The sequence below is a fragment of the Plodia interpunctella genome, chromosome 11 (assembly GCF_027563975.2).
Source record: "Plodia interpunctella isolate USDA-ARS_2022_Savannah chromosome 11, ilPloInte3.2, whole genome shotgun sequence".
Lineage (NCBI taxonomy): Eukaryota > Metazoa > Arthropoda > Insecta > Lepidoptera > Pyralidae > Plodia > Plodia interpunctella.
The window spans coordinates 4,893,863-4,909,042 of NC_071304.1; the positions used below are offsets into that span (position 1 = coordinate 4,893,863).

Sequence of the window (15,180 nt, forward strand, 5' to 3'; positions counted from 1 at the left end):
TTCATGATGGACCGATCATCAAGACAATAATTACTAGTATACATATACTAGCTTTGTGTGTGTGTGTGTTGTGTTAATACAATTCGACGATGTTTGGTGTAATGGCAGAAGAAATTGCTACCTATGTTTTCATCTAACGCGTAAAGTACGTAAGATAGGTACTTCTATCGCACCTTATCGCTCGTAACCGTAGTTTTCAATTAAGCGCATTTAACGCGATGTTATAAAACTGCCATGAAATGTAAATGCTTATTATATTTTAGTGCTGTAATTTAATGCTCCTAGCATGTTTTCCGTGTTATTTACCACAGTGTCCTAATTTGTGGACTTTCTCGAACAGTCTAGACATTAAGCATTAATTAGACGTCTAGCTTCAGAAGGGTTGCCAGTAACATAATTACACTAATTTTCCCGAGCTGTTAGCCTCTAAGTTAAAAAAGAACGCTATTATTTGAAGCTGAAACTTTTCCACCTTGTATATAGTTAAAGATGTTATCAATAATATTAACATGATTTCTTTATTTTAAACATATTTAAATAAATCAAAATAGTTCTAAACATTATAAAATACTCACAATTCAATCAATTTCAATTATTTTTTCCAAGTAAGTACAAAATGCCAAAACTTGAATCAATGGAACATATCAAACATTTTGAATTTAGTACCAATAAAAGTATGTTTGAAATGGGAAGTTTTCAAATATCGAAGTCTTGGAATCCGAGTGGGTGGCGAGACTTGTAGGCGATCCTGGTTGGCTGTTGCGCGCGAGGTATGATCGATTGGCGGCGTCCGGCAGCAGCGGAGCTCGATTCTTCGGCACGCGTGCCCGGCATAATGGAAAATCGCCTTTAGAGGAAATAATTTTAAATTAGGAACATTTAAGGCATTACGTACTGGCAGTAAAATGAATTATTTTAAATGAACTCGGGCCAAATTAAAAACATTCAGCTATTTTACAAAATTCGGGAGTGAAAAAGGATTATCATGCACGCAAAATAAGGGGAAAACCTTGTGATATATGGCTTGCCCGAAATACTCTCTAGGTGAAAAATGCTTTTAGAGAGAGTATGCTCTAGTAAATTAATTTTATTTCATATGCATTTATAGTATTATATATTATTTATTTTCAAGTAATTTAGATAAAATACTATGTATTTATTAGACTTAGACGGTATAAAATTTGACGGGCAATCAGAAGGCTACCTAATTGGTAGCCTTCTATAATATATTATAGAAGTCATTGGATTAGTAGGTATATTTTACTTACCTGTTAGCTGGCAACACCGACATTTTCCGGAACAGATGTTTGGCGGCAGATTTAAGATCGTCGTCTTGCATCAAGCCCACCATCTCTTTCTCACGCTTCTCCAGTTCAGCTTCTGTGGACGCCACATCTCCTTCCAGAGATACATCGACGCACTAATTATATTTAAAAAAACGTGTTACATGAAAAACGGTTGTTCTTTTCAATCTAAAGCAATACTTTATGCTAAAAACTAAACGCAAAACATTTCTCCGTTCAACCATTTCTTATCTAAGACTATATTGACATAAGTACGTATATACTCGCAGAAACTTTGTGTCAGACTATGAAAACGCGGCTTAATTAGGATTACACGGATTACTCCGAAGAAATTACGGACGGATCGTAAATACCGTCACGTCCACACTTGAGTGTGTAGAGGGCACTTATTGTGACCTCATCTAGTATAGAACAGTATATACACTATACAGCTTGCATGTACATTTTAGCAGGGCTTCGAAATAATTAATTTGAACGCTTTCTGAACGAAGTTAGTAGGCGGCTGCGTTAAATATGGTCGAAAATTTTCAGAGTACAATTTAATAAGCTTTAATGTCTGAGATAAATTGGATACAGCTTCACACCCTTATTTGGAGCCCAGCTTATATTCCGTCAGACATAAAAGTCAGTCTCTGACAAAAACAAAGAATAAATAAAAACCTTGTTTGGGTCATAATTTATCTTGTCAATAAATAGCATGACAATTTATCCTGTCTGATCGAGGTTCTCTTACTTACCACAATTAAAAATAATTCCTACAACAAGTCACATGGACTTAGAAATAACAGTCACCGTATCATAGAAGTCTGCAACATCCTGGTACCCATACATGCGCGAGAGCGAAGCGCCTTCAATCAAAGTCGCACGCGCCTCCGGACGGTTGTTCTGCAGTAAGTGACAGCGAGCCAGCAGGAATGTGGCGTTTAGGAACCACACTCTCAGGTTAGTTGTACGGGCCTCTGAAAAAGAAAATCTGGCGTTTATTATTAATTCAATAACTTCGCAATGAGACTTAAGTAAGTCGTCTAGAACTGATATGCAGATTGTTATTTCAACTGTGGTAAATACAATTATAACAAATGTGAAAAAAAATTGATTGTTCAAACTATCTATTTATAAATCGATGCAGATTAACCTACAAATTGCATTATCTGATTTCAAATTTTAAATATGGAACTGCTGGAATTGGAGCTGTTTAGAAACTCACAAGACCGAGCATATTAATTTGTTTAATTTTCTCTTAATAATGTAAAATTGTTCGACGCCGACCATAACTTTCCGAGTATGTGAAATTAATGCTATTTTGTTTTTCTTCTTGGTATAGTTTACATTTAATATAGGTATGTTATTTACATTAGATTACACTAAAATCATAAAAACATATTTTTTTCTTTTCCGGCCTATAAACTTCAATTACGACCAAAATATCCGATTGTTCCCCCTGTTGTCCAATTTGCAGCGCGCGCAACTCATTTAATAGATGGCACAAACATCTTTTGTATTGGTTGAGCCCACGCACGATGCAAGCTTTTACTCTGGGAGGGTTGTTTTATCGAAAACGTTTATATTTATTTCTATTTTCGGAAATGTGGACAAATATCTTGTTAGCAATACAACATTAAATTTATTAGTATCGTATTGTACCGACTATCGTTTAACAGATACTTAATAACAAGTCGTTGTTTGTCCTTTGTCCACATTTCCGAGAATATAAATAAATATAAACGTTTTATAATACAGTCGGAGTTGTTATAATATAGTCTGTCAAGAAAGTATAGAACTGTACAGCCAGCCAACAGAACACTACTCATTTTTATTTTCATCAAATTCTTTACAGAGCATAAGTAATTTACCGTTGGCACATATTCAATACCCAAATAAAATAATCTTTGCAGTACCAAAGTCTTTGAAGCCGACTTGTGATTAAAGTATGCATTTGTGTTGGGTCACGGGCGTTTGAGGTGAGGTTGAAAGAGCCTCGGATTTAGGTCAATTGATGTGAAGTGCAAGTTGCTTTGCCGTGGATTGAAACAAAAAACATAGCACATTTCGAATCGCTATTTTGCTGCACTTTGAAATGCTATTTCATTAAGATGATCTACTGAAATTGATTAGGCTGAAGTTCATGTAGGTTCACTTTTATTTATGGTGTCAATCATAACTTGCTGGATTAAAAATATTTTAAGGCGTGGTTTTTTCTATATATTACTGAGCAAGCAAGCCTACCTGATGGTAAGTGGATTACAATTAGCTAAGTGCCTACCTATAGAAGGGGCGCTATGGTGGGTGACTATTCTATTTTTGAACTGTTAATTTTTTAATGTTACAGGTACATACCAGATTGACATTTCAAAGCGTAGAAGCGTGCCCGTTGCGGCTGTTTGGTGTCAATGTGCAAGCGCGCCAACTCGTGCAAAATGTAACAGCGCTCGGACGGACGGACGCTCATATTCAGTCCACGTTCTAACACTTGCAAACGGCGTCTAAAAACAGGTTATATTAATTTTTCATCAGCTACTGAGTAGGCACACCTCTAGAGAACATTACAGGCTAATAAATATTGAATGTTGGCTCCCGTAGGAATTTCAAGATAGAAAATAAACCAATATGCGTCGTAGCGGTCTGAAAACTAGAGATGCTGAAGACAGTAAGAAGTAAAAAAGAAAAGTTGAAAAGTGGACCCTAGGCTAAACCTTTCATCTTAATGTTTGTACTCGTTCACAAACGTTACGGCTCAACACATTCATACATTTGCATTTGGTTACAACATTGATATTGTGGTATCAGGATATCAGTACTTGGCATCGCGTGGGGGCTCCGGTCTCGTCCGAAGGATGGAGTCGCGACTTGGTTCGCGTGATAGATACATTCCCAGCAACATGAATGCTCTCTTCTCGCGATCCGACTCGCTCATGGTATGCTTTACACGTTTCTGGAAATGCATGTCAATTTAAAGGAAATCTGCTTTGAAGGTTACCTCTCGTGGTATTTCCAAAAACTATCCTACTAGAGAGTGAAAATTAACAATGTGATATCAGCCTTTGTGAATTAAAGACAAAATGAAAAAGAAATGGTACGCTGTACTAACCTGATCCAAGAAAGCATTGCCAACAATACTGTACAGCTCATGCAGATACTTGTCTTTATTTGGCAGTAGGTTAGCTGGTTTTCTAGATATCTGCTCCAAAGCAAACTCAGCGTTTTCTATACATTTCCCTGTGTCTCTGTCACCAAGCGATGCTTCTGCAACGCGGATGAGGCGTTTGGCGTCTTGCATGTGTTGCTTCTGCGTGCGCTGGAGTTGATCTTTGCGCGCGTTGGAAAGACGTGCGCGAGCGGCCTCGCCTGCTGCTAGTGCGGCGTACAAGGGACGTCGGGTGCGTAGCACGGCCTTAAATACAGGGAGATTTCAAATTAATTTATATATGTAAAGTCGACATGTAAACAAACTTCACAGTTTATTATTGATTTTTCTGTATATTCGAAAATAAAATATGTATTAACCACGAAAGTAATTAGCTAATCAGTCTACGAACATTACGAATACTATAAAAATTACATATAACCAATAGTGGATGTAGGTAAATGTAGTAAATGATAAATATTCAAGTTGAATTAATTATATTAATTCTCGAGTTAATTTCAGTTAATTCAAAATACACGTACTCATTAAAAAAACAAGTTATATATATATATATACCCATTACTTATAAAAGTTTCGCTGACTACTGTAAACTCGTCTTCAACTGAAAAATTTACATAAACAATGAATAAACCAAACAGAAGTAGGTTCAATATCACTTCAATTAATCCAGTTTTGTTTATTGTTTATATGATTTACTATTGATTATTCATTGTCCACAAACTTCTGAAACCTAGTTGAGAGCGCAGAATACTTAGAGAGTGTTAACGTCATTGCCTGAAGAAGAAGAAAAAGAAGGAAGCTTTGCCCAGCAATGGGACACAACAACCACAGCATAGCTAAAAGAAATAACAATATAAATGTAATATAACGCCCTTATCAAATGACGTAATATTTTTTACGTAAACATTATCTATCATCGTCCATTCCATCAACGCACCGTCATGTTTGGGAAACTCAAAAAGAAAAATATAAAAAAGGTGTAAAGAGATAGAAATAAATGAAAATTAAAATAAATTACTTACTTGTCGCTTCTCAATATCAGCTAGTGCTTTATTAGCTAATTCTTGTAATTTCTTCGAGCCTTGTTTGTTAGCAGACATCAGCCTCTCATCTTTGCATAGGCTGGTGAGGAAGTATTTATCGTGGGCCATTAACCCTAAGTACTTCGATGCCATCAGTCGGGAGATTTGATCGAATTTATGCTTCTCTGCTATGGATATTTCTTGGACCTTTTAAAACAATTTGAATAAAATAGATAAGAGTATGGAAAAAATATTGAAAGATGAAACAGAAAAAAATTAAAATTATTCATAAACGCCTCTCTTACCTAATCTAACCTAACCACCAACACAATTGTTTTTCCTGAAAACAAACCTGGGTGGCTTGCACCACTCTACTTTAACGTGGATTTTAACCTGCACAGAAAAACGCACAGAACATCGTTTAATCTAAAGGCCGCAGTTAAAATTTAGGTACCTAACATAAAAGTTGACTGGTGTAACCCACCTCAAATTTGTTATAAAAAATTAATTGCCATTTAAATCGAATCTGCTTTGTGTATCAGAGATAAGTGTCAAAAAGAACGCTCTTTAAAAATCTCTTTAAGACTCGTGATGCTATGTTGTTTTAATTAAAAAAGCTTAAAAGACTAGATGAAAAAACTTGGTCAAGTGGCGGGAGGACATTATAGTAAGCGAGGTCGTCTAACTTTATAAAGAGACCGACTAAGACAAATGGAACTTGTAAAGTTTTCTTTTTAATAGATTTTCCTAGTGGTACTATTAAAAGTTACAACATTAACGAAGTTATTTTGAAAAATTGTTATTGTTTCGCACTAAATCTTTTTAAAACAAGTAAATTTATAGTTATTTATACTCGTAGTATCTGCCTTCTATAAACTGGTATTTTTCACAAAATTATATCTTGCGATTTATGAAATTGGCTGACATGGAAATTAGATAAAACATACATCTATCTTTCCCTCAACTTCAAGGCAGCATTCCTTGCTGCGATATGCAAAACCCGGGGTCAGTGCAAAAAAAAAAAACTTCGGCTTTGTGTGGCGCCTCGTACGACATCGACGGGAGGATTTGGAGTTATGTTATGTCATAGTATGGAACCAAACGCCACAAAAAAGAATTGTAAAAAACATACATACTTCTTATAACTACTTTTAAATTTTCGCGTTGCATAATTATATACTAAATAACAGGTATTAAACGCGTTATACCTTTTAATACCTTTTTTATTTCCCAGACGTTTCGGATCTTGTTACAAAGGCCCGTGGTCACTGGGCGACTGACTCAGCAAGCTAGGCGACGACGGCGTTTAATACCTGTTATTTAGTATATAATACATACTTCTTGTCTTTGGTTGGTCTGCATCCTCGACTGCCTGGTGACGACCTGAGGGGCGTCAGCATCGATGGAGTCTTTAGTGAGCTGGGCTTTCTCCAGTAGACCGAGCGACGATGATAACACCTTGCGTGCACTCTTGCCGACACAATCTCGAATCTAAAAATGCGAAAGTCATAAACGCTTTCACGGTTAAACCGTTGGACCAATTGTGATGATATTTGTATGATAATAGATATATTTAATCAAGATCAAACATAGGTGCCAGTGCCGAGCTACGAGCTTACTTCATAAGTAGGTACATAGAGGGAAATCTGGAATGATAGGCTTCTTTTTATTCAGATTTTTTTTTCGTACATATCAATCACAAGTTATTTATTTAAAAGAATATGTAAAGATGAATCCTTTGTACTCAACAAAGGATTCATCTTTACATATTCTTTTTAGATAAATTATATGAAATAGTTAGGGATATGTCCCTTTTCGTAGCTAGTATGAAACAGTACGAAATAATAAAAGTAAAGTATTTTTTGAGCAAATAGCTACGAGACAGAGAATAAAATTTCTTTTTGTAATATGGACCAAAAGGGAATATGACATAGGAGGGGTTTTATTGATGATCAACGTATGTAACTCACAGTTTCTTCGGCGTGTCGGGCACAGTTCGCGAAGTGAGGGGGACAGCGTCGTATCCTCTGTCCCCTACTGGCAAGAACTAGTGCCTTTTCAAATGCGCACTTCTCATAATTCGTCTGCGCTCTGATTTGTTGGGCTGACAGATTCTCCGGGTCTAATTCTAAAATGATATGAATCAACAATTTAAATCAACAAACGAACATCGCGAAGATATAAAGGCACTTGATTTTTGTTTACACTATTTTGTTGTGTAGTAGAAACCCTGAGCTCCGACGCTCAATGGCTAAGGAAGAAACTGAGACTCACATGTGTGAGATATATATTATATATATGTCTTTATCACGATTACTATCACCACACAGGATACCTATAAAAAATAGTTTCATTGATACATAATTGAAAAAAATAAAATACATTTTTAATTGAAAAAAATAAAAGATCGGGCGATTGAAGTCGGTTAAAGTAATATTTTTGTTCCTAATTTACTTATCCAACTGAAACTACACAGCAAACTAAAATTTGATATGTAAATACTTAAATCAACTTGAATTATTTCAATAATTGCATTGCATAAAAAGCCACTTATCTTTAATATTTTGACAAATTAACAAATATGACATACTGAATTTCAATATGTTAATTTGATACAAATGGAATAAATTTTAATGAAAATTATTCATATCAACCAGTTACAGTGTGATATGAATTATAATGAGTCCTCCAAAATCCAATTAAAATTTCTACTAATGATGAAACTGTTCAATTTAATAAATTAAATGTCGAAGAGGAACAAAACATTATCGACTAGCTGCGCCCCGCGACCGCGACTGCTGTGAGAATTTCGGGATTGAAAGTACTCTATATGTTATTCCGGGTTATATTTTACCTGTGTAACATAGTGTGTTACATGTATATATGACATTTCATAACAATCTGACTAGTAGATTTTGCGTGAAAGAGTAACAAATATACACACATATATCATCACAAACTTTCGCATATATAATACGTATTAGCAGCATTATAACGTATACTAAAGAGGCCTACCTGCGTACTATTTGTGATAATGTTACTTTAATACAATTATACACCTAAGTCGTCTTCAGGAATCACAATATATATTTGTAGAAACCGTACAAAAATCCATCCGACAGTTCTAAAGTTTATCACTTATACAGACAGCTAGACGCGACACAACTTATTACAATTTGCAATTATCATGAGATTAAAACAGTAACGTTTCTAAGAAAGTAACAACCAAAACTATAATTTTCACATTCAATTAAGAAAGTAATATATTATGAATTCAAGAGAAGCAATCAAACCGCAATAGACATGACACGATTCAATCACTGTTAGTTAATTGTTGATTTCGTTTCCTAGAATTCTCATCAATTATTAACCCTAATGTGCTTATATGTAGTCTGTTGTACACTATGGGTAATCAATTTAATATTAGAGTGGGTTGCACTTTGACGTGAAAGAAAAGAACAAAATGTAGCAATGTAAGCAAACATTAATGAAATGAGAATAAAGCAGAATTCCCGGGAAAATGTTCCAGATTCAAATACAACTACGGAATTTAAATATTAATTACACAGCTATAAGCCGACGTCTAGGTAGACGTTCCCCTGTGGTATCAATCATAATATAGTCATTACCATTTGCGTCTGCGGCGTCGAGTAGGGCCCCGGCGTAATGTGTCATCTTCACTCGAGCCACGCTCCGCCCCAACAGGCAGCGCACGTCTTCATTCTGTAATTAGTGATGGTATCTATTTAAATTATATATCTATGTATAAACTGATGCTCGAATTGTGTTTTGTCATTGGGTTTCATATTTTGCGAATTCAAAAATGAGTTGATTTACTTATCCTTTATGTGCTACTATATCGCGTCAGCAAACCTTATACGTTACGAAGAAGTATTGTGCCCGTAGGAAATTCTCAAATTCATTTTACTGTAGCTGTTTGACCGTGACTCTAGTTGCGGTAGAAATATTCTTGTGAGCTTTGTCGGTTGGTTAAAATATGTTATATAATTCGACTTTTCAGACTATGCATTAAATTCGGAGAATTTTGTATTTATAACGTTAAATACATACTAACTTTGCTACCTTTTTTCAATGACAAAAAAGATACTTTGGGCTCAATATGAGCACTTTGAGTTCAAAGTTTGTTTAGTGAATGAAATGGATAGACACAAATAACAGATACAATACACAGAACTGCCAATAAATATTTACCCAAGCTGAGTATCGAATGCAGGCGTTTTAAAATCATAGACAAACATTCGCTACGGTTTAAACCTTTAATTTATTTTATCGTATGGTAGGTATTTAAAGTGCAATAACATTTGGCAATTATGGCATTTAAATATATATTTGGGTGGTATATAAATTACAGCTAAAAAATTAAAAAGCTTATTAAAATATAACAGATTTATCTATAAAATATTGAAATTGTTTCAATGTGTTAGCAGTTATTCAGTTTATTGCAATAAATACTTTGAATTTAATTTTCTGCGATTTTTTCATTTAGAACTCTCGACATCAAAAATACATTATTCGTATCTCTCATTTTTCAAAATACCGAAATATCGGTTGCTTTCGTATATGCCGGATACAACGACGGGGCTGTAAACATTATCAGGCTACGTCTAATTGCGTGTTTGCAGACACGGATCGGCTACAGTTGTTTGTTTTCACTCACATTCCATCGCAGCGCCTCGTCATAAGCGTGTATCGCTTTATCAAACAACTCCAAACGTTGCAAATAATTTCTGAAATAACAAAAATATAATTCTGCTGGTTTATCTATTTTTCTTGTGTCAAAAATAAATCACAAAAGCATTAAGTAAATGGTGTTGTGTAGAAAGGATTCGCTGGGCAGAAAGTGTAACGAATGAGGTGGTTTTGAATAGACTAGGAGAAATAAGACTATTCAGTAGAATACAGAAAATGTTAGATCACTTGATACGGCACAGATGCGAGATATCTTGTTATGAAACATTTTAATATTTCTTCTTATTTCTTCTTATTTCTAACACAAAGTTAAGTTAATTTGGGGTTTAGAAGGAAGAAAGGGTCTAGAAATACCAAATGAAAGTTATATGCGCTATATAAAACGAAAGTGTCATGTGGTAAGATTACTAGTAATGAAAATGGAAACATAGAAGAAGAATAAGATCATTTTTAACAATAATAATGAAGTTTATAGTATCTGAAAAATAGAGAAAAAGTTGTTGAAGTTGTTGTGTTTGTTGAGGTGTTTGTCAAATTGTTATTTAATCTTTCTCCACGATTTGTCCATGACAGATTTGAGCCAACAAAATTACCGATACACACACAAAGTTAATTTGGGAGTGCTATGAACTAGTTGAGCATAATTATTATTCAAATAAGTAAGAGTATATCTTACTACTACACTACTTAATATTTTAGATTCCAAAGTTTAGATGTGAGTGAAGATGTTTGTTATAGCTACAATCACACTAAATCTACCGGACGGGTTTTGATGATGAAATTTGGTACAGGGATAGACTATATCTGGGAATATCACATAGGGTACTTTTTATCCCGGAATTCCCACGGAAGCGGAACCGGAGCGCAGCTAACATCATATAATAATGTTTTTTAAACTTTCGCGCTTTGAAGTCATAACTACATACATTACTTTTTTATTTAATGTTACTCACACTTATGAAAAAGGTTCGTATAATATGTATTTAAATATGATATAATGTTATAAAACGCTTTATCAGACTTACCCTCTCTCCCTATACAACGTGACAACATTGTATACCGCTGTCTCAGGTATCTCTAATTTCTTCTTCATAGTCACAGAAGGCTTTGTCTTCCAGTGGTCCCTACAATATGTTGCTATGCGCTCACAAACGTCGCATTCAGGAATCTAGATGGCAACGGCACAATGGCGTAGTTACCGAAGGCCTCGACGCCATCGAGCACCGGGGCTCCCAAACTCAGAGAGCCCTAGGGCCCGTGTGAATTAGTTGCTGATCTTGTGCAGGCATCAACATTTTGTAAACAAACATCGTGCATTAGTCCAACTCACTATTGAACATTTTGTTTTTGTTCTTCACGCATTTATGTCTATAGTGATTGATTGGGTTATCAAAGCAGAGACAAAACTACTGAACTAATAAACTGGGAGTTTGGCGAGGGCACCAACGTATAGCGTTAATTTAGAAATCTGATCTGATGAAAAAAGTTTACGCTGATCTAAGCTAATGATGTCTATAATAAATTTTAAGTAGCTTAGTAGTACTGGGTCTCCAGATAGTTTATGCACCAGGACCCATAACACCATAGCTGCGCCACTGAACGGTATCTTCATTTTAATTGGTATTTACCGTTCCGTTACAAACCTGTGTTTTCAACCGGCGCTTCGTTGTTTCACAGAGTAGGTAGTAAACATTCGCTTGAAAGTGTTTAAATTGAAATATGTTCGAGAATATTTCTCGAATTTCTATTGTTTTTCGATAAATTTTATTAATGTAATTTTACTTTTATTAGGGTATTTCACAAAATAAACAATACAAACAATATGTTAACGACTATGTAACGATAACTTAATGTCACTTTATCAATTATACAACTACTAGCGACCTGTCCCGGCTTCACTTGGATAAAAACATAACAAATTATACACCTAAACCTTCCTCAGGAATCGATAATTCAGAATTCTTGCAGTAGTTTTTGAATTTATCGCAAATAGACAAACAAACGAATATGTATTCAAAATGGTTGTTATGAAAACAAATAAGTTCAAGCTAAAATTGAAAGCCATCAAATAATATACGTTATCAGTCTAAAAATGAAAGTCTTAAACAACATTTATTTTGTAACGTAAAGTTCCAATTAGCTCTTTATTCGTGTATTTTACGCGACGGATCTCTTAAAAGTTAAGTAATTACTTATCCCAAGCGGGACTATGAAATTTTGAACTACTATGAGGATCCCGTCACGATTATCCTATCAGACTGAATCCTTGATACTGAGTTCACATGTCGTACCTATCTTATTAATATTATACAGTTTTAAGGTATATATTGTGTTACGGCTAAACTCCGTGTGGCTACGGATTATTTAATTGCAAAAACATGACGTTATATTGGTTAGCTTCGAGTAGACTTAGGTGCAGGCGGTCTCGGTTAGATAGACCTTGCTTATCTTCAACTAAACCTATGTTTTTCGGTTTGTCTATCGTGGTTTTACGCCTAAACTTTGCGGCTGTAGCTGGAAGTGAGAGAGTGACAGATAGACAGACACACACATTTAAAATTAGTATGGATACGGAAGTATGTATGTATTAATACTTTATTCCCAAAGAATACAGGCAGGCAGGTCGCAAAATCCTATCAAGAATAATGTGAAGATAAGAGATAGAAATCAGTATAAGAAATTCGGCAATTTTCTTTGCTATACTTACTTTGTCTTCTCCTGAGCTGATAGCATAGTAAATTTGTGAAACGCCTTAGCAAAAGCTGAACGGTTTACACAAAAGTTTATATCTGTAGGTATTTTCAATAGCGCTTTAAAATGAAACTAAATTTATTTTTGTTTTAGCTTTATTTTTCAGTAAATATATCGTACTGTTTACCTTTTATATTTTTGGCATATTGTATCATGTAAATATATTGCACAATTTTCCCTTCGATTCCATCTCTGATGCAAAATTGAATTGGGTATATTAAACAATATACAGATAGCGAGTTTAATACCAAACAACTTGTTGAAGTTCTAGAAGATAACAATCTTCTCTGAACTATGGGAACGTGTGCTCATGTTAAACTAGTTAGAACCAGATTGCGAGTAGTACAAATTAACGAGAGTGCAGACAGTATGCGTTGTGCGATTTTGCCATTTACATCTCACCTTCGAGTTGATACGCACTGTGACGCAGCTATAACCAATCACAGTGCGCCATTGTGACACAACGATAGCCAAATCGCGATGTGATTGGTACGCTGCGTCTCACTTCGAACCAACTCGATAGTGAGAAGCTAAATGCAAACCCGTACTTCGACTTCATCTAAATTGCTATTCATTGAATTTCAAGAAGTGGACTCATAGTCTACACGCACAAACGCACTTGTATTGTTTGGCTAAGAATAGCATCAAGCTATTGTAGCATGTGTTCCCACCCTAAAATAGGACTTCCGTGGATACCGTACGAAGCGAATAAAAAACAAAATTCTTTGCCAGATTGATAGCCTAGGTCACAACAGAATTCCCAAAGAAGGTTATATTAGGCAGGCCACAAAATCACACAGCCGAAGCTTCCAAATTTGCTTTGAGTTTAGAAAATTCGGTTGTGGTAGTAAAAATATAGAATTGTGTATTTAATCTATATTTATATCTGTTGTCTCGATTTTTACAGCTATAACATGTGCAGAGCACGCGAACTCTCTCCTCAATTGATAAATAATAGGTTCTAAAGACGGGTCGTGGATGTGAAGGACCTTATGATTGGAATTTGAACATTATATTGGAATTTCTATACTTTTTGGGATCATTACCACGTACACTTTATATTTGTGCGAATTTAAGAATTTGACGTTCGGTTTTTCGTAGCATATTGTAGCATGTCGTAGCATTCTGTACCATGTCGTAGCATTCCGTAGCATGTCGTAGCCAATCGTAGTATGTCCTAAAATTTATAACATGTATAGCAAATAATAAAATTTATTTGAATTGTGTGTAGTGATGCTGAAGTTGAAAAACATAAATTTTGATGAAATTATGTAAATTACCGTAGCGTTATACTATTTGTTCGTATGAATTAGTTCGTATGTATTTTGGTGAACATTATGTAATAGTGAAGTGAAAGACTAAATTTCGTTCATTGTAGCATACAAATAGCAACGAGTGTTGCTTGATTGTAAGCAAACATCATAGCCCATGGACATCAGCAACCCTATACAGATGCCCAAAACGTGGCTGACTTTTAGGGAACACATTATTGAACACTAGATTTTGCTTCAAACTACATATAGTTTGAAAAATTAAATTTTAAATTTTGCACTAAAGTATATGTACCTTGAAGAAAATTGGTTGAGTAGATAAAGCGAAGAGGTAACAAACAAACTTACTTTCGCATTTATAATATCAGTTAGGATTAGGATAAAACAAATCAAACAAAAATTTCAAATGTGCTCAACTTGAATGTTTAGAAAAGTCCCTGGACAGGGAAAAGCTACCGTCAAAAATTGTGACCTACCTCAAAACGTAAACTTCAATCTTTTAATTAAAATAGAACACTTGGTTATTCAGAACTTTCCTTGTTACAAAAAAAGAATTAAGTAGTAAAATCCCGAGAGCCTAAAGAAGGGGTGCGTACTTTTAAACCAAAGTATATACAGAAGGTTCTCATGGCTTTTTTTCTTACTGAACATATTATCTCCTACACTGGTGTCATTTTAACTAAGAGATAAATATTAAATATCTCTCAGTCATGTAAGTAGTGTCGATATTTCATGACGCAATACGGCACGATACGAAAATACCAAATATATAGACTTATTATATCTGTGTACACGAATAAGACTCGAATCTGGCACCTTTCAACCATGAGTGGGAATTTTATCTATAGGTTCATTGATTGATTCACCTACACGTTAAGCACTACTTGTTACACGATAAAGGATAAGTATGTATTACTTTTAAGCATATTTTTTAACTGTAGGAAACAATTTAATGCAAGTAATATGAACTTCCATTT

General features: G+C 34.8%; 1 protein-coding gene across 1 annotated transcript; it reads right to left on the minus strand.

Annotated features, from left to right (window-relative positions):
• Window positions 1-492: 492 nt before the first annotated feature.
• LOC128673809 (outer dynein arm-docking complex subunit 4-like) lies at window positions 493-11,339 on the minus strand. The gene is made up of 12 exons (XM_053751919.1): window positions 11,207-11,339; window positions 10,150-10,219; window positions 9,101-9,194; window positions 7,442-7,599; window positions 6,810-6,962; window positions 5,472-5,678; window positions 4,393-4,695; window positions 4,103-4,236; window positions 3,642-3,787; window positions 2,097-2,263; window positions 1,269-1,420; window positions 493-847 (listed from the first exon to the last, which is right to left on the minus strand). Exons 1-12 carry the CDS (start codon window positions 11,272-11,274, stop codon window positions 697-699), a joined length of 1,803 nt encoding a protein of 600 aa, XP_053607894.1. The 5' UTR covers window positions 11,275-11,339; the 3' UTR covers window positions 493-696.
• Window positions 11,340-15,180: the final 3,841 nt, after the last annotated feature.